We start from the raw sequence: 23,462 nt of genomic DNA on the forward strand, positions 1-23,462 counted from the left end.
GTTTTTACTCCAACTTGTTCGTGGTGCCAAAAAAGGACGGATCATTCCGTCCCGTTCTGGACCTCAAACTGCTCAACAGACACGTGAGAACCAGACGGTTCCGGATGGAATCTCTCCGCTCTGTCATCGCCTCGATGTCCCAAGGAGACTTCCTAGCATCAATCGACATCAGGGATGCTTATCTCCATGTGCCGATTGCACCAGAGCATCAACGCTTCCTGCGTTTCGCCATCGGGGACGAACACCTTCAGTTCGTGGCACTGCCTTTCGGCCTGGCGACAGCCCCACGGGTCTTCACCAAGGTCATGGCAGCAGTGGTGGCGGTCCTACACTCTCAGGGCCACTCGGTGATCCCTTACTTAGACGATCTTCTAGTCAAGGCACCCTCCCGGGTGGCATGTCAACACAGCCTGACCATTGCTCTGGAGACTCTCCAGAGGTTCGGGTGGATCATCAATTTCCCAAAGTCAAAATTGACACCGACCCAATCACTGACTTACCTCGGGATGGAGTTTCATACTCTCTCAGCGATAGTGAAGCTTCCGCTGGACAAACAGCGTTCACTGCAGACAGGGGTGCAATCTCTCCTTCGGGCCCAGTCACACCCCTTGAGGCGCCTCATGCACTTCCTAGGGAAGATGGTGGCAGCAATGGAGGCAGTTCCCTTTGCGCAGTTTCATCTGCGTCCACTTCAATGGGACATTCTCCGCAAATGGGACAGGAGGTCGACGTCCCTAGACAGGAACGTCTCTCTTTCACTGGCAGCCAAAACCTCTCTTCAGTGGTGGCTTCTTCCCACTTCTTTGTCGAAGGGAAAATCCTTCCTGCCCCCATCCTGGGCTGTGGTCACGACGGACGCGAGTCTGTCAGGGTGCGGAGCGGTCTTACTCCACCACAGGGCTCAGGGAACCTGGGCTCCGACAGAGTCCTCCCTTCAGATCAATGTTCTGGAGATAAGGGCAGTGTATCTAGCCCTAAAGGCGTTCCAGCGGTGGCTGGAGGGCAGGCAGATCCGAATACAGTCGGACAACGCCACGGCGGTCGCGTACATCAACCACCAGGGCGGCACACGCAGTCGTCAAGCCTTCCAAGAAGTTCGGCGGATTCTGCTGTGGGCGGAAGCCACAGCCTCCACCATCTCCGCAGTTCACATCCCGGGCGTAGAAAACTGGGAAGCAGACTTTCTCAGTCGCCAGGGCATGGACGCAGGGGAATGGTCTCTTCACCCGGACGTGTTTCAAGAGATCTGTTGCCGCTGGGGAACGCCGGATGTCGACCTCATGGCGTCTCGGCACAACAACAAAGTCCCGGCATTCATGGCACGGACTCAAGATCACAGAGCTCTGGCGGCGGACGCATTAGTTCAGGATTGGTCGCAGTTTCGACTGCCTTATGTATTTCCTCCTCTGGCACTGCTGCCCAGAGTGTTACGCAAGATCAGGTCCGACTGCCGCCGCGCCATCCTCGTCGCTCCAGACTGGCCGAGGAGGTCGTGGTACCCAGATCTGTGGCACCTCACAGTGGGTCAACCGTGGGCACTCCCAGACCGACCAGACTTGCTGTCTCAAGGGCCATTTTTCCATCTGAATTCTGCGGCCCTCAACCTGACTGTGTGGCCATTGAGTCCTGGCTCCTAGCGTCCTCAGGGTTATCTCAAGATGTCATTGCCACCATGAGACAGGCCAGGAAACCAACGTCCGCCAAGATCTATCACAGGGCTTGGAGGATCTTCTTATCCTGGTGCGCTGATCGGGGTTTTACCCCCTGGCCGTTTGCCTTACCCACTTTTCTTTCTTTCCTTCAATCCGGAATGGACAAGGGTTTGTCTCTCGGCTCTCTCAAGGGACAAGTATCTGCGCTTTCCGTGTTTTTTCAAAAGCGTCTAGCCAGGCTTCCGCAGGTCCGCACGTTCCTGCAGGGAGTTTGCCACATAGTCCCACCTTTACAAGCGTCCGCTGGAACCCTGGGATCTTAACAGGGTGCTAACGGCTCTTCAGAAACCACCTTTCGAGCCGATGCGAGATGTCTCTCTATCACGCCTTTCGCAGAAGGTGGCCTTCCTAGTGGCAGTCACATCACTTCGGAGAGTGTCTGAGCTAGCAGCGCTGTCATGCAAAGCCCCCTTCCTGGTGTTTCACCAGGATAAGGTGGTTCTGCGTCCGGTCCCGGAATTTCTCCCTAAGGTGGTATCCCCTTTTCATCTCAATCAGGATATCTCCTTACCTTCTTTTTGCCCTCATCCAGTTCACCAATGTGAAAAGGATTTGCACTTGTTAGATCTGGTGAGAGCACTCCGGCTCTACATTTCTCGCACGGCGCCCCTGCGCCGTTCGGATGCGCTCTTTGTCCTTGTCGCTGGCCAGCGTAAGGGGTCGCAGGCTTCCAAGTCAACCTTGGCTCGGTGGATCAAGGAACCGATTCTTGAAGCCTACCGTTCTTCTGGGCTTCCGATTCCTTCAGGGCTGAAAGCCCATTCTACCAGAGCCGTAGGTGCATCCTGGGCATTGCGGCACCAGGCTACGGCTCAGCAGGTGTGTCAGGCGGCTACCTGGTCGAGTCTGCACACTTTCACGAAACACTATCAGGTGCATGCCTATGCTTCGGCAGATGCCAGCCTAGGTAGGCGAGTCCTTCAGGCGGCGGTTGCCCACCTGTAAGAGGGGGCCGTTTTTCGGCTCTTTTTATCGAGGTATTCTTTTACCCACCCAGGGACTGCTTTTGGACGTCCCAACTGTCTGGGTCTCCCAATGGAGCGACAAAGAAGAAGGGAATTTTGTTTACTTACCGTAAATTCCTTTTCTTCTAGCTCCTATTGGGAGACCCAGCACCCGCCCCTGTTCCCTTCGGGCTGTTGTTCTTTTGTGTACACATGTTGTTCATGTTGAATTGTTCTTTTGGTTCATGGTTTCAGTTCTCCGAACATCCTTCGGATTGAATTTACCTTAGACCAATTTATAAGTTTCCTCCTTCCTGCTTTGGCACCAAAACTGATGGGCCCGTGATGCACGGGAGGGTGTATAGGCAGAGGGGAGGGGTTACACTTTTTAAAGTGTAATACTTTGTGTGGCCTCCGGAGGCAGAAGCTATACACCCAATTGTCTGGGTCTCCCAATAGGAGCTAGAAGAAAAGGAATTTACGGTAAGTAAACAAAATTCCCTTCTTCTGGACTTAAAGGGATCCAGCCACCTGGATTTTTCTGTATGAAGTAAGGACAGTGCCATACTGGCAGTAGGATGCTGAATCCAGGCATACCTTTTGTTCTGAGATTGGATGTTTGGTTATTGAAATATATCTTTCTGCAAAGTTGCAGACATGCACTGAGTGATGTGTGCGGTGTGCCGGGCCTTTGTGGGTCTTCGCTGTAAATTCCTGCTCTTGTGTCTTGTATTGCACGCTAATAGCAGCAATGGTGGCGTGACACTATATTGAAATAAAGAAAAGGGGGCATGCCATACAAGATGCAGGAGGAGGAATATACATTGAAGACCCAACCCACAATAGCCCGCACCCCCGATGCACACATCAGTTAAAGATACAGTGCATTTCTGTAACTTTGATTACAGATATTTCAGCAATGAAGCATCGATCTTTCAACAAGAGGTGTGCCTGGATTCAGAATCATCGTGCCACTATGGCACGGTCTGTACTTCAGATAGCAAAATCCTGCTGGTTGGTTCCTTTTTAAGTAAGGGGAAAAAAAATAAGTCCCCAAAGGTGGACAACCTTTATAAAGCTTAAGCTAATCAAAACTGAACTGTTCAGATAACAAAAACATAAGTATAATGGTAGTATTAGCATTTCTTGCTAGGGGTACAGTAAGCTTCCAAAAAACAATACTGGGTCGCTTAAGGCTATGTTCACATGTTGTGTGTTTGCTGTTTTTTTGCAGGTAAAACTTGTTTTGACAGTATGAAAAGCTGCTTCACAAAAAGCTGTTTTTGCTTTTTTTTTTTTTTTTTTTTTTCCTTGCGTTTTTTGCTGCTTTTTTATTTTTCTTGTGCATTTGTGGCTTTTTTTTTTTTTCTTGCGTTTGACGACTGCATTTTTGGTTTCATTTGTCTAAAGTGCACGTTTAATAAAGTTAGTTTTATTCACCATAAAAGCAGTAAAAGGTGCAGTGGTTATGCTTTCCACTTTCTCATTGCTTTCAATACTTAAAAATGCTGCAAAAATGCTGAAAGAGTTGACATGCTGCTTCTTTAAAAAAAAAACAAAAAAAAACAAATAAAAAAACGCAGTAGTTTTCCTGTTCAGCCAGGGGGAAAAAAACCAATTGTGTGCAGGAGACTTCTGAAATCTCAGGTTTTGTTGGTACAGTAAAAAGCTGCTTTTAATTTGCATAAATTGTGCAAAAAACCTGCATCGTGTGAACATAGCCTTAGGAATTTATTTAATTTATTATATATATATATATATATATATGTGTATATATATGTGTGTATATATATATTATATATTAAGTATATATATATATATATATATATAGTATATATTAATTATTTATATATATATATTATATATTAAGCTGAGTGGAGGATACCGGGCACCGCTGATCCCTGTATGGCTGACAAAGCTGTGCTTTCAGGCAGGTGGAGACCTGGGTGCGTGTCCCAAAGTAAAGGCGATACAAGATCCACAATGAAGAGATGAAAGGTTGCACTCCAAAGGTCGAATAAAATATTTTTCTTTTTATTCCACGATCACATCAGGGGTACAGGTAGTGAGGGAGGATGAGGGTGTGCCACGTCGGACGACGGCAGCCGTTTCGCAAGTAACCTTGCTTCTACGGGTCCAGTGCATGCAAAGGTGCTGCATCCACCCTTAAATAACAGGTGAATTGGGTGCAGCATCCTTGCGTGAATGAAGTGCAAATTAAAAACATATACCAGCTGCACATGTATCAAATTCACATAGAAACTTATTACATATCAATTCCAAAATGGATTATAAATAATCGTAACATACATGGGTATAGTTAGAGTAAAAAATTAAATATAGTGTTCATTATAGTTTAACCAGAGACATCTCAAAAAACACTATAAAAAACAGGCTTATAGGAAAAAAAAAACAAAAAAAAAAACAAAAAAACAAAAAAAAAACAAAAAAAAAAACCAGCATTATAGGAACACTGACAAATCATTTTTGTCGTTCAGGCCAAGAGGACCGAGAGCATTTAAGTCTATAATCAATCTTGATTCCTTTCTAAGTAAAGAACGGTGCATATCACCTCCAGTGGGACAGGGATTAATTTTTATTACGCCTGCAAATTTTAAAAGGCGTGGATTACCACTATGATATTCCTGCATATGGGCAATTAAACGTGGAGAACCTATCCCGGAGGTTATAGACTTAAAATGCTCCCTAAATCAGAGACAGTCCCTGTAATAAGTACAGAAAAAAATAATCTTTCCTGTTCAGCGAATAACATCATGCCTTGTTTGCGTAAAGTATATAATCTTACTTCGTTGGTTTTAACACCTGATATGCTATCTGTGTTGGAAAAGGGCTTAAACTATTGTATACCAGAATCATTTGACTTGACTGATTTTCATATTGATTTATTTAAGGGCTGTAGAAAACTGCATTTAAAAAAATTTTATAGTCAAAAGAAAAGCTTGCCCACTTCTGAAGTAACCGATTTACAATGTGAAATAGGTCCACTTGGCTTTTTTGGTACAAATAATGAATATACTGCTATTGAAAAAGATGCGTCTGTTCTTTTAAGTATAGCGGACCCCAGTCACATTGAACCCGGTTCTTCAGGTATTGTAAATACCCAAATAAATCCTACATCTAGTTTTTCATTTTTTAATAAAGGGATAAAATCTACCTTTTGCCCCCCACTAACCCCTGGGAACAGCATAGACTTATTTCAGGAGCTGGTAATAAAAGATATACAAGCTCTAAAATACCCCTCTCCTCCTCAGAACCTCACTCGGGGGGAAACCGCGGCACTAAAAATCCTGCAGTCACAAAAAGATATTATTATCCGCAGAGCGGACAAGGGGGGCGCCACTGTTCTATTAACAAAAGAAGCCTATTTGCAAGAAGCCAATAGGCAACTTCAGGATATAAGAGTATATCAGAAATTATCTAATGATCCCACTGGGTCTTTTGTTAAAAAACTTAGAAGCCTTTTACATAAATATGTGAGTTTAGGTACTATTTCTAAAAAAACTGCTGAAAAATTACTCCCTCTTTTTCCGAAAAAACCTCATTGGTATTATCTGCCAAAGATTCACAAGAACAATGTCTCCCCCCCTGGCCGTCCTATTGTGGCAGGAATAGGTTCAGTGACAGAGCCCTTATCTCACTACCTAGAATGGCTACTTAAACCACTATTGACCCGCATCCCCTCATTCTTAAAAGATACGGGAGATCTAATTAAAATGCTTGATAATTTTCAATGGCAGAAAGGTTTCTCTCTTGCCGCTTTGGATATTGAGAGTCTGTACACCCGTATCCCGCAGGATCAGGGTGTGCAGACCATCAAGAGAGTCTTGCTGAATTTTGACCAGAATCCAATCTTAGTAGACTTCATCACAGAAGCCTTAAGCTTTATTTTGCATCATAATGCATTTAAATTTGATGATCAGTGGTACTTGCAATGCGGGGGTACCGCGATGGGTACCCCCGCCGCATGTACTTTTGCAAATCTCTTTTTGGCAGCATTTGAGGAAGACTTTATCTACAGTCCTAAAAATCCATATCTGAAACATATAAAAAAATATGCCAGATACATGGATGATGGCTTCTTTGTATGGGACGGTTCTGCGCAGGATTTTGAAAATTTTGTGTCATATCTAAATAATGATAATTCCTACAACATGTACTTTACACATATTTTTGGGGACCAAAAATTGGATTTTTTAGATGTCACACTCAGTATATCGGATGGTATTATTGACAGACAAGTATATAGAAAACCAACTGCAGTGAACACCCTGCTGCATTTTAATAGTGCGCACCCCTCCCATACAAAGAGAGCCCTTCCATATGGACAATTTTTGCGGCTAAAAAGAGTACACAATAATTCTGAAACCTTTCTGCATCAAGCATCAGACTTGAAAAAACGTCTATTAGAACGAGGATATCCCATATCAGTTATCAATTCTGCCTTCGAAAAATCCTTAAATTATGATCCAAATGATAAAAATAAGAATAAAGAATACAAAAATAAAAGTGGAAATAAGAATAAAAATGTAAATGCCATTTCGAAAAAAACAAAAATCGAAAGTTCAAATAGATGCGTTTTTAATTTTAAATTTAATTCTATGTATGATGCAATAAAATCAAGCATCAAAAAACACTGGCATTTAATTAATAAAAACAAGGATCTCTGTGAAATGACAAACGAGGGTCCTTTGATTTCATATAGGCGATGCAAAAACATAGGAGATGTTCTGATAAATAATCGTATTACTACACCCAAACTAGGTACGTGGTTAGACCGAAATAAAATCAAAGGAAACCATAGGTGCGGCGGCTGCCCCCTTTGTGAATATCATTGTACAGGAGACACTTTAAAAATTGGTACTGAGCTATTCAAAATAAAAGATCTTATCACATGTAAGTCCAATTATCTGGTATATGTTATTTTTTGCCCCTGTCAAAAATATTATATAGGTAAAACAATTCGGCCTTTATATGTTCGATTTAGGGAGCATTTTAAGTCTATAACCTCCGGGATAGGTTCTCCACGTTTAATTGCCCATATGCAGGAATATCATAGTGGTAATCCACGCCTTTTAAAATTTGCAGGCGTAATAAAAATTAATCCCTGTCCCACTGGAGGTGATATGCACCGTTCTTTACTTAGAAAGGAATCAAGATTGATTATAGACGTAAATGCTCTCGGTCCTCTTGGCCTGAACGACAAAAATGATTTGTCAGTGTTCCTATAATGCTGTTTTTTTTTTTTTTTTGTTTTTTTTCTTTTTTTTTTGTTTTTTTGGTTTTTTTTTTTGTTTTTTTTTCCTATAAGCCTGTTTTTTATAGTGTTTTTTGAGATGTCTCTGGTTAAACTATAATGAACACTATATTTAATTTTTTACTCTAACTATACCCATGTATGTTACGATTATTTATAATCCATTTTGGAATTGATATGTAATAAGTTTCTATGTGAATTTGATACATGTGCAGCTGGTATATGTTTTTAATTTGCACTTCATTCACGCAAGGATGCTGCACCCAATTCACCTGTTATTTAAGGGTGGATGCAGCACCTTTGCATGCACTGGACCCGTAGAAGCAAGGTTACTTGCGAAACGGCTGCCGTCGTCCGACGTGGCACACCCTCATCCTCCCTCACTACCTGTACCCCTGATGTGATCGTGGAATAAAAAGAAAAATATTTTATTCGACCTTTGGAGTGCGACCTTTCATCTCTTCATTGTGGATCTTATATTATATATTAGTACAGACCAAAAGTTTGGACACACCTCATTCAAAGAGTTTTCCTTATTTTCATGACTGAAAATTGTAGATTCACATTGAAGACATCAAAACTATGAATTACAACATGTGGAATGAAATACTTAACAAAAACGTGTGGAACAACTGAAAATATGTCTTATATTCTAGGTTCTTCAAAGTAGCCACCTTTTTGCTTTGATTACTGCTTTGCACACTCTTGGCTTTCTCTTGATGAGCTTCTAGAGGTAGTCACTGGAAATGGTTTTCCACCAGTCTTGAAGGAGTTCCCAGAGATGCTTAGCACTTGTTGTCCCTTTTGCCTTCACTCTGCGGTCCAGCTCACCCCAAACCATCTCGATTGGGTTCAGGTCTGGTGACTGTGGAGACCAGGTCATCTGGCATAGCACCCCATCACTCTCCTTCTTAGTCAAATAGCCCTTACACAGCCTGGAGGTGTGTTTGGGGTCATTGTCCTGTTGAAAAATAAATGATGGTCCAACTAAACGCAAACCGGATGGAATAGCACGCCGCTGCAAGATGTTGTGGTAGGCATGCTGGTTCAGTATGCCTTCAATTTTAAATAAATCCCCAACAGTGTCACCAGCAAAGCACCCCCACACCATCACACCTCCTCCTCCATGCTTCACGGTGGGAACCAGCCATGTAGAGTCCATCCGTTCACCTTTTCTGCATCGCACAAAGACACAGTGATTGGATCCAAAGATCTCAAATTTGGACTCATTAGACCAAAGCACAGATCTCCACTGGTCTAATGTCCATTCCTTGTGTTCTTTAGCCCAAACAGGTCTCTTCTGCTTGTTGCCTGTCCTTAGCAGTGGTTTCCTAGCAGCTATTTTGCCATGAAGGCCAGCTGCACAAAGTCTCCTCTTAAGGCTGGACTCACACGAGCGTATGGCATCCGATGCAAGAGCATCGGATGCGATATGCTAATGTCCCCTGGCTCAGGCTCTGCTGCGAGCGTGAGCCGAGTATCATGCGACTGTAACCCGATCTTGCGATCGGGTCACAGCTGTGAAGCTGAGTGCGGGCGCTGCGGAGGAGAGGGAGGGGTTAATCCTCCCATCTCCTCCATTGTCAGCCTATGCGTATATCGCACTGCACTGGGATAACATCCGAGTGCAGTCCGATGTATCTCTCGCATCCATTCACTTGAATGGGTGTGAGAGATACGGCGGTAGCAGCAAAACGTAGCATGCTGCCGCTTTTCTCGCATCCAGAATCTGAATGCGAGAAAAGCTGACCAACAGCTCAACCTCATTGCCTAACATTGGTCAGAGTGAAATGCGAAAATTTCTCGCATTGCACTCGTCCGATTTTCACGCTCGTGTGAGCGTACCTAACAGTTGTTCTAGAGATGTGTCTGCTGCTAGAACTGTGTGGCATTGACCTGGTCTCTAATCTGAGCTGCTGTTAACCTGCGATTTCTGAGGCTGATGACTCAGATAAACTTATCCTCAGCAGCAGAGGTGACTCTTGGTCTGCCTTTCCTGGGGCGGTCCTCATGTGAGCCAGTTTCTTTGTAGCATTTGATGGTTTTTGCCACTGCACTTGGGGACACTTTCAAAGTTTTCCCAATTTTTCGGACTGACTGACCTTCATTTCTTAAAGTAATGATGGCCACTCGTTTTTCTTTGCTTAGCTGATTTTCTTTCTTGCCATAATACAAATTCTAACAGTCTACTCAGTAGGACTATCAGCTGTGTGTCCACCAGACCTCTGCACAACACAACTGATGGTCCCAACGCCATTTATAAGGCAAGAAATCACACTTATTAAACCTTCCAGGGCACACCTGTGAAGTGAAAACCATTTCCGGTGACTACCTCTTGAAGCTCATCAAGAGAATTCCAAGAATGTGCAAAGCAGTAATCAAAGCAAAAGGTGGCTACTTTGAAGAACCTAGAATATAAGACCTATATTTTCAGTTGTTTCACACTCTTTTGTTAAGTATTTCACTCCACATGTGTTAATTCATAGTTTTAATGCCTTCAATGTGAATCTACAATTTTCAGAGTTATGAAAATAAAGAAAACTCTTTGAATGAGAAGGTGTGTCCAAACTTTTGGTGTGAACTGTATATTAGACTGTAAATTGTTTTGGATTTGACATGTAGCCTCAGGAATGAGCCACAGACACTGCAAAAATAATGCATCTTCTCGTTCCTTCCTGCAGGTGTTTAAGCCTTACCAAGCTTCTCAGCATGACATGTGTCGTTTTCACTCGGAGGATTACATCGATTTCCTGCAGCGGGTCAGCCCCAACAACATGCAGGGCTTCACCAAAAGCTTAAATGCCTTCAATGTTGGTGATGACTGGTAAGTTATACTTCCACATGACTGTCCATGGTATAGATCAGTAAAGAGTCTCCTAAAAATTATGGGGCTGATCCATCAAACAGTTTTCACAAGAATTTTGGCAAAAAGTATCCTAAAATTTGTTGTGCAGTTCGTAAAAACGTTGTGCTTTTGTATTTTACTACATTTATGTCTTGCTATATTCTCCTAAAAAAGGGCTGAAAGCCCGTACTTACGAAGCGCTCACTGATATCCTAATCAGGTACAAATACTAAGATTCTTTATAGCAAGATGCTATTTATTTTAATAGCACATGAATAATCAATGGTACATAGGCATTAGCACTACTTTATAGTCATAGAATCTTATACAATAACAGAAATATGCATCAACATTACCGTATGTTGTAGCACTCCTTTCTCATCGGAGGGACTCGATTAGTGAGAAGGAAACAACATGGCATCTGCATCACAGGAACAGTGCGTCCACTTGAGCGTCCTGGAAATGTCCCCATCTCATTAAGCGACTCTGGTATTTTTATAGGAAACTTTGTACGTCGTGTGCACTGAGTGGTGAATTGGTGACCAGAATGTGACAGCTGAGTCATTGTCATGTAACTTGACCACAAGCTGCTGTGGGCACCAGTAGCTTCCTGCACATTTTGCCAGTTGACTACTGGCCGACCACAGTTTCCTGGAGATATTGCAGGGAGCCGTAAATTTTTACATGCCAGTTTCCTTACATCTGTTGTCAACTAACCACGAGTTTCCTGACTGTTGAACTGTAAACGTTACTTCCTCATAATCGTGGTTTTTTCAAGATCTGCTAACACGTACGCTTTGGTCATGGTGAAATAGGGTCAACCAGAGGACATCTCTCTGATACTGAATTTTGGATGGATCAAATAATACCTGTGATCACTATCTTTTGATTATGATTCCTATCTAATCACACTCATTCTTCAGTCATATCACATTGGTATCAGACAGTCCCAGACAAAGGTACCAACTTTGGGAAAAGTGGGAAATTTTATCCAGAAGTGGATGTTTCTTAGTGACTTAAGATTATTATTAATTTTTATCATAGCAACATTTATTCCATGACACTTTACATGTTAAAAGTGGTATATATAATAAAAACAAATACGATAATCATGAACAATGCAAGACACAGCCTGGTACAGGAGGAGCGAGGACCCTGCCCACGAGGGCTCACAGTCTTCAAGAGAGTATTACAGAAAGATGTTCCCCCATTCATCAAAGGGAATCTGCGTGCAGGATTTTGCTATATAATCTCAGAGCAGCTTGATGAAGAGCGGAGACCCTGATTCCAGTGATGTCACTTACATTGCGGCTTTTTCTTTTTAATCGCTTCACCCCAGGCAATTTTCCGTCTTTCTGGGGTGGATCGCTCACCTTCTTCCGAGAGCCGTAACTTTTTTTATTTTTCCGGCAATCTTGCTATATGAGGGCCATTTTTTGCGAGACGAGTTCCACTTTTAAATGAAACCATAAGTTTTACCATATAGTGTACTGGAAGATTCCAGGTGCAAAAAAAAGTGCGATTGCATGATTGTTTTTGAGAGTTTTATTCACTGTGTTCACCATATGGTAAAACTGATGTCAGTATGATGCCTCAGGTGTCTACGGATGCCTACGAGTTTGTAGATACCAAACATGTATAGGTTTACTTTTATCTAAGGGGTTAAAAAAAATTCAGAAGTTTGTCCAAAAAGGCGCACTTTTTGTGCCATTTTCCGTGATCTGTAGCGTTCTCATTTTTTGGGATCTATGGCTCAGTGACAGCTTATTTTTTGTGTCTTGAACTGATGTTTTTAACAGTACCAATTTTGCGCAGATGCTACTTTTGATCGCCTGTTATCGCATGTTGCGCTAAACTCGCAGCGACCAAAAAACGTAATTTTTGCTTTTGGAATTTTTTTGCCACTACGCTGTTTTATCGATCAATTAATTGATTTTATATTTTGATCGGGTGTTTCTGATTGTGGCGATACCAAATATGTGTATATTTTTTTAATTTTTTTTTTTTTTTTTTTTTTGAACCCTTTAATTTTCAGTGGGGTGAATGGGGAGTGATTTGAACTTTTAGGGGTTTTTTTTTTTATTACATTTTTATTTAAAACTTTTTTTTTTTTTTTTTTTTTTTTTTATACTAGTCCCCCTAGGGGACTATAATGATGAGCAGTCTGATCGCTCTTCCATTTCTCCAGATTACAGCTACACAGCTGAGATCTGCAAAACAGCAGCTCTCTTATTACAAACCGCAGTCTGCCCGGGTGTAAGAGGAAGTGACTCGTGAGCTACATGAGTCATCACATGATCCAGTGCTACCATGACAACCATCAGATCAATGTGATCACATCACGTGACTTCTGATGGAGCCGGGTAAGTGAATGCTTACCGCGGCCGCGCTGTAAGGGGTTAACAGGCACGAGTGGAGAGCGGATCCATTTGTGCTTGATATCTGCACATGTCTGCTGTTCAAATCAGCGGACATGTGCAGGGATGGCTGCCGGTGGGAGCAGGCAGGCATTAACCTGACACGATCCATGACGTACCCAGTACGTCATGTGTCGTGAAGAGGTTAAATACAATCTATTTCTTTATCGCTCCTAATTGGGAGACCCAGACGATTGGGTGTATAGCTACTGCCTCCGGAGGCCACACAAAGCACTACACTTAAAAGTGTAAGGCCCCTCCCCTTCTGCCTATACACCCCCCGTGGGATCACGGGCTCCTCAGTTTTCATGCTTTGTGCGAAGGAGGTCAGACATCCACGCATAGCTCCACTGTTTAGTCAGCAGCAGCTGCTGACTATGTCGGATGGAAGAAAAGAGGGCCCATATAGGGCCCCCAGCATGCTCCCTTCTCACCCCACTTTTGTCGGCGGTGTTTGTTAAGGTTGAGGTACCCATTGCGGGTACGGAGGCTGGAGCCCACATGCTGCATCCTTCCCCATCCCCCTTAGGGCTCTGGGTGAAGTGGGATTTTACCGGTCTCCAGGCACTGAGACCGTGCTCCATCCACAGCCCCTGAAAGGAACTGCTGCATATGGAGCTGAGTATCGTCAGGGACAGGACCATGCTTCATCAAGGTACTCTGTGTCCCCACACAGACGCAGACACACTGCAGCATTGCTGGGTGTGTTAGTGCGCCGGGGACAACAGCGCGCACGCTTGTGCCACTGCTCACTACAGCTCTGCTGAAGGATTATATGTATTTGGAACTGCCGCGCCGGCCGCTGCTGTCAGTTTGCTGCGGCGCGGCTGGGACTTGTGGTGCGCCGGGGACTTCCGCGCTGGCCGTGCATGTATGACGGCCGCGCTTATTACTCGAGTCCCCGGCTTTTGCGGCCTAGTTTCGTTTCGTTCCCGCCCCCAGGCCTGCCAGTCAGGGGAAGGGCGGGACGCTGTGCAGAATGTCAGCACAGAGGGCTGGAGTCTACTTTACATACTCCAGCCCTCACACTGGGCACAGTGGGACTCCAGTTTCCCGCACTTTGTCTGAGGCACGCCCACGGTCCGCCCCTCTTCACAGAACGCCGGCAGCCATTCCTGTGTGCAGTCTGAGCTGGAGAGGGGAGACAAGTTTTGGGAGACCCAGACACGGGATTCTGGCGACCACACACCCGCGTTTGAGCGGGCGGTAAGCGGCGCCTCTGGTGCTGAACCCACTAGTGCCGAAGTGTACATTTGTATTTTTATGCTTGTACGCTATACATTGCACTGTACGGTCGCTGGTGCTTCCTGGCTATATACCCTCCTAGATTGCTCAGAGGAGACAACAGCATGTCATCCGCAAAAAGCAAGGGTGCCAAGGCACAGGCTTTCTATGCTGCTTGTACCGCATGTGAGGCTTCTTTACCGGCAGGTTCCACTGACCCCCACTGTGTGCAGTGCTCGGCCCCTGTGGCAACTGCTCGGCCGGGGCCTCTGCTAGAGGTGACCCAGGGAGAACCACCTGTGAATACTGTCCAGGTGACGGGGACAGAGTTTGCAGCTTTCGCTGATAGATTGTCTGTGACTATGACTAGAATTCTAGAAACGTTGCAGTCTAGACCAGTAACTCAGACCATGGGCACTGTTCAATCATTGCCCCCTGGTCCCCCTCTGTTGGAACTGCCCCGGGCTCCGGGGGTGTCCCATGCATCCCAGTGTGACGGTTCGGACACGGACGACAGTCCCAGATAGCCTAAGCGAGCTCGCTATGAGCGGCCCTCGACTTCATCACACTGGTCAGGGTCCCAGCAGGAAGGCTCTCTGTGTGATGAGACGGAGGTAGCTGATCAGGATTCTGATCCTGAGACCGCTCTCAACTTGGATACACCTGATGGGGACGCCATAGTGAATGATCTCATAGCGTACATCAATAGAATGCTGGATATTTCTCCCCCAGCTCCTCCGGTGGAGGAATCAGCTTCACAGCAGGAGAAATTCCATTTCAGATATCCCAAGCGTAAATTGAGTTCTTTTCTGGACCACTCTGACTTTAGAGAGTCAGTCCAGAAACACCACGCTTATCCAGATAAACGTTTCTCCAAACGGCTTAAGGACGCACGTTATCCCTTTCCTCCTGACGTGGTCAAAGGCTGGACCCAGTGTCCCAAGGTGGATCCCCCAATCTCCAGGCTTGCGGCTAGATCCATAGTTGCAGTGGAGGATGGGGCTGCACTTAAAGATGCCACTGACAGACAGATGGAGCTCTGGTTGAAATCCATCTATGAAGCTATCGGCGCGTCGTTTGCTCCAGCATTCGCTGCCGTATGGGCACTCCAAGCTATTTCAGCTGGTCTTACACAGGTTGACACTGTCACACGTGCATCTGTGCCGCAGGTGGCATCCTTAACCTCTCAAATGTCTGCATTTGCGTCTTACGCGATTAATGCTGTTCTGGACTCTACGAGCCGTACGGCAGTGGCGTCCGCCAACTCCGTGGTTTTACGCAGAGCCTTGTGGTTAAGGGAATGGAAGGCAGATTCTGCTTCCAAAAAGTGCTTAACCAGTTTGCCATTCTCTGGTGACCGACTGTTTGGTGAGCGGTTGGATGAGATCATTAAACAGTCCAAGGGTAAGGATTCATCCTTACCTCAGCCCAGACAAACCAAACCCCAGCAGAGGAGGGGACAGTCGGGGTTTCGGTCCTTTCGAGGCTCCGGCAGGTCCCAATTCTCCTCGTCCAAAAGGACTCAAAAGAATCAGAGGAGCTCAGATTCTTGGCGGGCTCAGTCACGCCCAAAAAAGACAGCCGGAAGACCCGCTACCAAGGCGGCTTCCTCATGACTTCCGGCCTCCTCCCTCCGCATCCTCGGTCGGTGGCAGGCTCTCCCGCTTTGGCGACATTTGGCTGCCACAGGTCCAAGACCGTTGGGTGAGAGACATTCTGTCCCACGGGTACAGGATAGAGTTCAGTTCTCGTCCCCCAACTCGATTCTTCAGAACGTCTCCGCCTCCCGACCGAGCCGATGCTCTTCTGCAGGCGGTGTGCACTCTAAAGGCAGAAGGTGTGGTGATCCCTGTTCCTCTTCAGGAGCAAGGTCACGGTTTTTACTCCAATTTGTTTGTGGTGCCAAAAAAGGACGGATCCTTCCGTCCCGTTCTGGACCTAAAACTTCTCAACAAGTACGTAAAAACCAGACGGTTCCGGATGGAATCCCTCCGCTCCGTCATCGCCTCAATGTCTCAAGGAGATTTCCTAGCATCAATAGACATCAAGGATGCTTATCTCCACGTGCCGATTGCTCCAGAGCATCAGCGTTTTCTACGGTTCGTTATAGGAGACGAACACCTTCAGTTCGTAGCTCTGCCTTTCGGTCTGGCGACAGCCCCACGGGCCTTCACCAAGGTCATGGCAGCAGTAGTAGCAGTCCTGCACTCTCAGGGACACTCTGTGATCCCTTACTTAGACGATCTGCTTGTCAAGGCTCCCTCTCAAGAGGCATGCCAACACAGCCTGAATGTTGCACTGGAGACTCTCCAGAGTTTCGGGTGGGTCATCAACTTTTCCAAGTCAAATCTGACCCCGACCCAATCGCTAACATATCTTGGCATGGAGTTTCATACTCTATCAGCGATAGTGAAGCTTCCGCTGGACAAACAGCGTTCAATACAGACAGGGGTGCGATCCCTTCTTCAAGACCAGTCACACCCCTTGAGACGCCTCATGCACTTCCTAGGGAAGATGGTAGCAGCAATGGAGGCAGTCCCTTTCGCGCAGTTTCATCTGCGTCCACTACAGTGGGACATTCTACGCCAATGGGACGGGAAGTCGAAGTCCCTCGACAGGAACGTCTCCCTTTCTCAGGCGGCAAAGGAATCTCTTCAGTGGTGGCTTCTTCCCACCTCATTGTCAAAGGGAAAGTCCTTCCTACCCCCATCCTGGGCGGTGGTCACGACGGACGTGAGTCTGTCAGGGTGGGGAGCGGTTTTTCTCCACCACAGGGCTCAGGGTACGTGGACTCAGCAATAGTCCACCCTTCAGATCAATGTTCTGGAAATCAGAGCAGTGTATCTTGCCCTACAAGCCTTCCAGCAGTGGCTGGAAGGGAAGCAGATCCGAATTCAGTCGGACAACTCCACAGCGGTGGCATACATCAACCACCAAGGAGGAACACGCAGTCGGCAAGCCTTCCAGGAAGTCCGGCGGATTCTGACGTGGGTGGAAGACACGGCATCCACCACATCAGCAGTTCACATCCCAGGCGTGGACAACTGGGAAGCAGATTTTCTCAGTCGCCAGGGTATGGACGCAGGGGAATGGTCTCTCCACCCGGACGTGTTTCAAGAGATCTGTCGCCGCTGGGGGATGCCGGACGTCGACCTAATGGCGTCCCGGCACAACAACAAGGTCCCAGCTTTCATGGCGAGGTCTCACGATCACCGAGCTCTGGCGGCAGACGCCTTAGTTCAAAATTGGTCGCAGTTCCGGCTCCCTTATGTGTTCCCACCTCTGGCACTGTTGCCCAGAGTGCTGCGCAAGATCAGGTCCGACTGCCGCCGCGCCATCCTCGTCGCTCCAGACTGGCCGAGGAGGTCGTGGTACCCGGATCTGTGGCATCTCACGGTAGGCCAACCGTGGGCGCTACCAGACCGACCAGACTTGCTGTCTCAAGGGCCGTTTTTCCATCGGAATTCTGCTGCCCTGAACCTGACTGTGTGGCCATTGAGTCCTGGATCCTAGCGTATTCAGGATTATCTCAAGACGTCATTGCCACCATGAGACAAGCTAGAAAACCAACCTCCGCCAAGATCTACCACAGAACGTGGAAGATATTCTTATCTTGGTGTTCTGCGCAGGGAGTTTCTCCCTGGCCATTTGCATTGCCTACTTTTCTTTCCTTTCTACAATCCGGTTTGGAAAAAGGTTTGTCGCTCAGCTCCCTTAAAGGACAAGTGTCAGCGCTATCTGTATTTTTTCAGAAGCGACTAGCACGGCTTCCTCAGGTACGCACGTTCCTGCAGGGGGTTTGTCATATCGTCCCTCCTTACAAGCGGCCGTTAGAGCCCTGGGATCGGAACAGGGTTCTACTTGCTCTCCAGAAGCCGCCTTTCGAGCCTATGAGGGATGTTTCCCTTTCTCGACTTTCACAGAAAGTGACTTTTCTAGTAGCGGTCACCTCGCTTCGGAGAGTGTCCGAGCTAGCAGCGCTCTCATGCAAATCTCCCTTCCTGGTGATTCACCAGGACAAGGTGGTTCTGCGCCCGATTCCGGAGTTTCTCCCTAAGGTGGTATCCCCCTTTCATCTCAATCAGGATATCTCCTTACCGTCTTTGTGTCCTCATCCAGTTCATCAATGTGAGAAGGATTTGCATTTGTTGGATCTGGTGAGAGCACTCAGAATCTACATTTCCCGCACGGCGCCCCTGCGCCGCGCGGATGCACTCTTTGTCCTTGTCGCTGGTCAGCGTAAAGGGTTGCAAGCTTCCAAATCCACCTTGGCTCGGTGGATCAAGGAACCAATTCTTGAAGCCTACCGTTCTGCTGGGCTTCCGGTTCCCTCAGGGCTGAAGGCCCATTCTACCAGAGCCGTGGGTGCGTCCTGGGTATTACGGCACCAGGCTACGGCTCAGCAGGTGTGCCAGGTGGCTACCTGGTCGAGTCTGCACACTTTCACCAAGCATTATCAGGTGCATACCTACGCTTCGGCGGACGCCAGCCTAGGTAGACAAGTCCTTCAGGCGGCGGTTGCCCACCTGTAGGAAAGGACTGTTTTTACGGTCCTGTCACGAGGTGTTATTTTACCCACCCAGGGACTGCTTTTGGATGTCCCAATCGTCTGGGTCTCCCAATTAGGAGCGATGAAGAAGGGAATTTTGTTACTTACCGTAAATTCCTTTTCTTCTAGCTCCAATTGGGAGACCCAGCACCCGCCCTGTTTTCTTAGGGATTTTTGTTTTTTCGGGTACACATGTTGTTCATGTTAAATGGTTCAGTTCTCCGATGTTTCTTCGGATTGAATTTGTTTTTAAACCAGTTATTGGCTTTCCTCCTTCTTGCTTTTGCACTAAAACTGAGGAGCCCGTGATCCCACGGGGGGTGTATAGGCAGAAGGGGAGGGGCCTTACACTTTTAAGTGTAGTGCTTTGTGTGGCCTCCGGAGGCAGTAGCTATACACCCAATCGTCTGGGTCTCCCAATTGGAGCTAGAAGAAAAGGAATTTACGGTAAGTAACAAAATTCCCTTCTTTATCAGCAGTAGATTATCACTACAGGACAAACTGCCTCGTTCCTCCCAATCCAATCCCGTCTCCAGCTCTGATTAGCAGCTTTCTGCCTATGCACAGTGTACACAGAAAGCTGCTAATCTGTGGTGGGGTGTACTTGTATACAGATGAGCTATCTGTTCTCTGGCAGATCTGCAGCAGAGGAAAAATGTGCTACTTCACTGGAATCAGGGTCTGTCCCTACCACATGCTGTTGTCAGATTGCATAGCAAAAACCTGATGACACATTCCCTTTAAAAAAAGAACACTTGTTAATGAATTTGGCGGCTCTTACTCTGACGCACTTTTCATTAAATCTACCATGCAAAATGCCACTCCTGTGTTTTTAAGGGAGCGTTATATTCGAGAACTGCCTCCTTGCCTCAGTTGTCCCTCAATTTTTAGGAATGAGGGGCTAGTGATGGGTGGGGTCTCAAGTGTGTGCCCACTGAGATTAGACACTAGTACAGATGATAAATGTCCTTTTCAAGTGCGGTAATACTGATAAATCTAGTTCTCATCTCTGCAATCTCTTTTGCGATTTGTTTCACAGCCCGGTGTTTCCAGGCCTCTTTGAGTTTTGCTCTCGATATACCGGAGCCTCGTTGCAGGGAGCTACGCAGCTGAACAATAAGGTATTTCTGAAAAAATATAGTGATCTCTCTCCTCTTTATTATGCTGGTAAAATTTCATTTTTATCCAGGATTCCGAAAAAAAAATATTTAAAAAGGTAAATTGACCTTTTTTCAGAACCGGTCTTCAATATCAATTTGGAGGTCTGACATTCTACACCCCCCAGTAATCAGCCGATTGAAGGCATTGCTCTGTACATTATGTAGTGGCTGTGAAGGATACAATTTTTTTTTTATTTTTTTTTCACATCCTAAAATTTTTTACTTATACCTTATTTATTCCTCTAGTTCTGTTTATTGTTCTAGCATTTTTGTTTGACATTTCCCGGTAACCCCCAACAGGAGTGGCTGAGGGAAAGACGCTATCCGTTTAGTGAGTAGTTGCTGTGGGATTGCCCATGAGATCCTACTGAGTCGATACTTGGGAGTCGGCAAAACCAAGGCCTGCCTGTTCCTTCACTTCTATAGGCTGAAAATGTGGACAGATGTTGTCAATTACTGCCTCTCCTCTATCACCTGTCAGAGAGGGGAAGTCAGGACCTCCCCTGATCACTTTCCTGGTGATTAGAGGAGCCATTCCAGAAGATTGTGGTGGACATTCTTGGTCCAGTGGCCATCACCAGCAGCTCTGGGAAAAAGTTTACCTTTACTGTGGTAGACAGTGTTACCGGTACCCGGAGGCAGTGGCTGACGTTTTTAATGGTACCATTTTGATCACCTGTTACTGCATTTTGCGCAATACTTGCGGCTGCTAAAAACCGTAATTTTGGCGTTTGGAAATTTTTTTTTTTTTTTGCCGCTACGCCATTTACCAATCAGATTAATTAATTTTATATTTTGATAGATCGGGCATTTCTGAACCAAATCTTTGTATATTATTTTTTTTAACCCTTTTAATTTTCAATAGGTCGAATGGGGGGTGATTTGAACTTTTTTTTTATTTTTAATTTTTTTAAACTTTTTTTGTTATTTTCCTAGCCTTCTTAGGGAACTATAGCGATCAGCAATCTGATCGCTCCTCTGTTTCTCCAGATCACAGCTACACAGCTGAGATCTGGGGAAAAAAAGCGGCTTTACTCTCAGTCTGCCGGCAGTGAGAGAAATTGACTCGTGATAGCTACAGGAGTCATCGCATAACCCTGTGCTACCATAGCAACCACCGGAAGTCACGTGATCACATCATGTGACTTCCAATGGGGCTGGGTAAGTTTTGCTTATGGCGGTGTGCTGATACATCTCGCTGTCAGATTTTGGCAGCGAGATGTAAGGGGTTAATAGGCGCGGGTGGAATGTGATTCCACTCGCGCCTGGCAGGCACACATGTCAGCTGATGAAATCAGCTGATATGTGCGCGAAACACCGCGGACTGACCATGGCAGCCCACAGGGATTACAGTGACACGATCCATGACTTACACAGTACGTCATGTGTTGTGAAGAGGTTTACAACTTCCCCCTTTTTTTTTTTTTTTTTTTTTTTGACCAGTGTTTTAGACAGTAATGAATGTTGAGTTGTTTAGAGGGCAGCCCAAATTTACCCTGATATACAAGCTGTGCACGGACTACTGTACATTGTATCAAAGTGTCATATCTTCAGATATAATAAAATTATTTACAAGAAAGGGAGAGGAGTACTCACTTTTGTGATGTACTGTATCTATCGACTCTGCAGCATGTATAGACTCGCAGCTTATTTCTTCACCCTTGCAAGTTCCTTTTTTAGGCATGTGACTGATCACATATCTGTGACGTGGAAAGTCTTCCAGCAAATTAAATCCTATTTCTTCATCGTTCCTTATGGGAGACCCAAACCACGGGTGTATAGCTTCTGCCTCCGGAGGACACACAAAGTACTACACTCAAACGTGTAGCTCCTCCCTCCTAGCATATACACCCCCTGGTAGCCAGTCCTAGCCAGTTTCAATGCTTTGTGTTCAGGAGGTCACACACACACATGCATTCTCTGATTTTTGATTTTTTGGATTTCAAAGATTTGGAAGAAAAGCGGGTCCAATCTGGACTCCCGGCATGTCCCTTCTCACCCCACTGTGTCGGCGGTGCTGTTAAGGTTGACTTTACAAGGCTGGAGCCTTCACATGCCGCGCTCCTTCACCATCCCCTGGGGCTCTGGCTGAAGTGGGAGCCAACTCGGTTCTCACTGCTTTGCAGGAGACCGGTCTCCATCCACAGCCCTGTTCAGGATCCTGTCGGACGGAGCGTTTAACCCCCCCCAGGGACCTGGCACCTGCGTCTCAAAAGCTAAGTATGAGACGTTTTTACCACAGAAAGTGGTCTTTCCAGGGTCCCTTGTACTTATTTATTGGGGGGAGTGTGTTATATGTCTGGGGTAACATTTCCGGCCGGTTCTCCAGTTTTCACTGGAGAACCGCGCCGATGGTGCCTGCACGCTGGCCGCATGTTTAAATCTAGGCCCCGGCTTCGCCTGAGGCCTAGTTTCGGTTTCACTCCCTCTGCATGTCAGTCATGCAGAGGGACAGTGTGGCTCAGCCCAGCGGCTGTTCAGCACAGGGAGCGGACACTCCTCACTGAGGAAGGATTCCCTCCCCTGTATACCTCATTTGCCCGCTCTCAGTAGGCCTCGCCCCCTCGCCTGCGCTCCGGTCGCCATTTTCTCAGCGTTCTCAGTGTCTGCATAGGCACAGAGATACCTCATTGTGACAAGTGGGGGCCAGGGCTGGGGGACTGGGGGCACAGAAATGTATGTTAAACGGTCTTGCAGCCACAACCTCCAGTTGTGCAGCTGCTTATATTCTCTGTTTATATACTCTGCTGGGGGTCATTCTGGAGATGCATTCCCTCACAGAGCCCCCACCTTTGCAGCATGTCTCACATCAGAGCAAGGCTGCAAGGCTGTTCTTAATTCGCACTGCATGTAGACTCGTACTGCCTGTACTGAGCACATAAACACAGTGGTCCCTCAGCCTGGAGGCTCGTCAGTGGTCCTCCAGCTGCTCCGGGGGTGCTGAGCATGCATTAGCCCCCTTCTCAGGGCGCTTCTGCTGCTACGGCTCGCTCAGCAAGCTCTTAGAGGTCTCTTCATCTGGTTTTCAGACCCCGTCCTCCTAAAATGAAGACGCAGGGTCCCCTGTCCTTCCCCGTCCCGCAGCTCTGATTCACGAGCTGACTCACTGGACGAGGAGGATGTCTTTACTGGGGGCTCGGACGCTACTTAATGTACCATTGATCTGTCCGAAGGTGACGCAGATGCTAATGATTTGATTGCGTCCATTATATTTGTACTGGACCTCAATCCGCCTGTATCAGGGGAGTATCCCTCTCTGGCAGAAAGGCATCAGTATACCTTAAGAGAACAAGGAGTGTGTTCCTTAACCACTCCAGTTTTCAGCCCACTGTGACC

General features: G+C 46.4%; 1 protein-coding gene across 2 annotated transcripts in view; it reads left to right on the forward strand.

The window, feature by feature from the left end:
* The window catches only part of HDAC3 (histone deacetylase 3), a 153,646-nt gene that overhangs the window by 21,018 nt on the left and 109,166 nt on the right, over positions 1 to 23,462 (forward strand). For both annotated transcript variants that reach the window (XM_075342248.1, XM_075342249.1), the window contains 2 exons: positions 10,613 to 10,755; positions 20,006 to 20,087. In XM_075342248.1, coding sequence (XP_075198363.1) covers positions 10,613 to 10,755; positions 20,006 to 20,087 — 225 coding nt within the window. The remainder of the gene's footprint in view (positions 1 to 10,612; positions 10,756 to 20,005; positions 20,088 to 23,462) is intronic.

The sequence above is a fragment of the Anomaloglossus baeobatrachus genome, chromosome 4 (assembly GCF_048569485.1).
Source record: "Anomaloglossus baeobatrachus isolate aAnoBae1 chromosome 4, aAnoBae1.hap1, whole genome shotgun sequence".
Lineage (NCBI taxonomy): Eukaryota > Metazoa > Chordata > Amphibia > Anura > Aromobatidae > Anomaloglossus > Anomaloglossus baeobatrachus.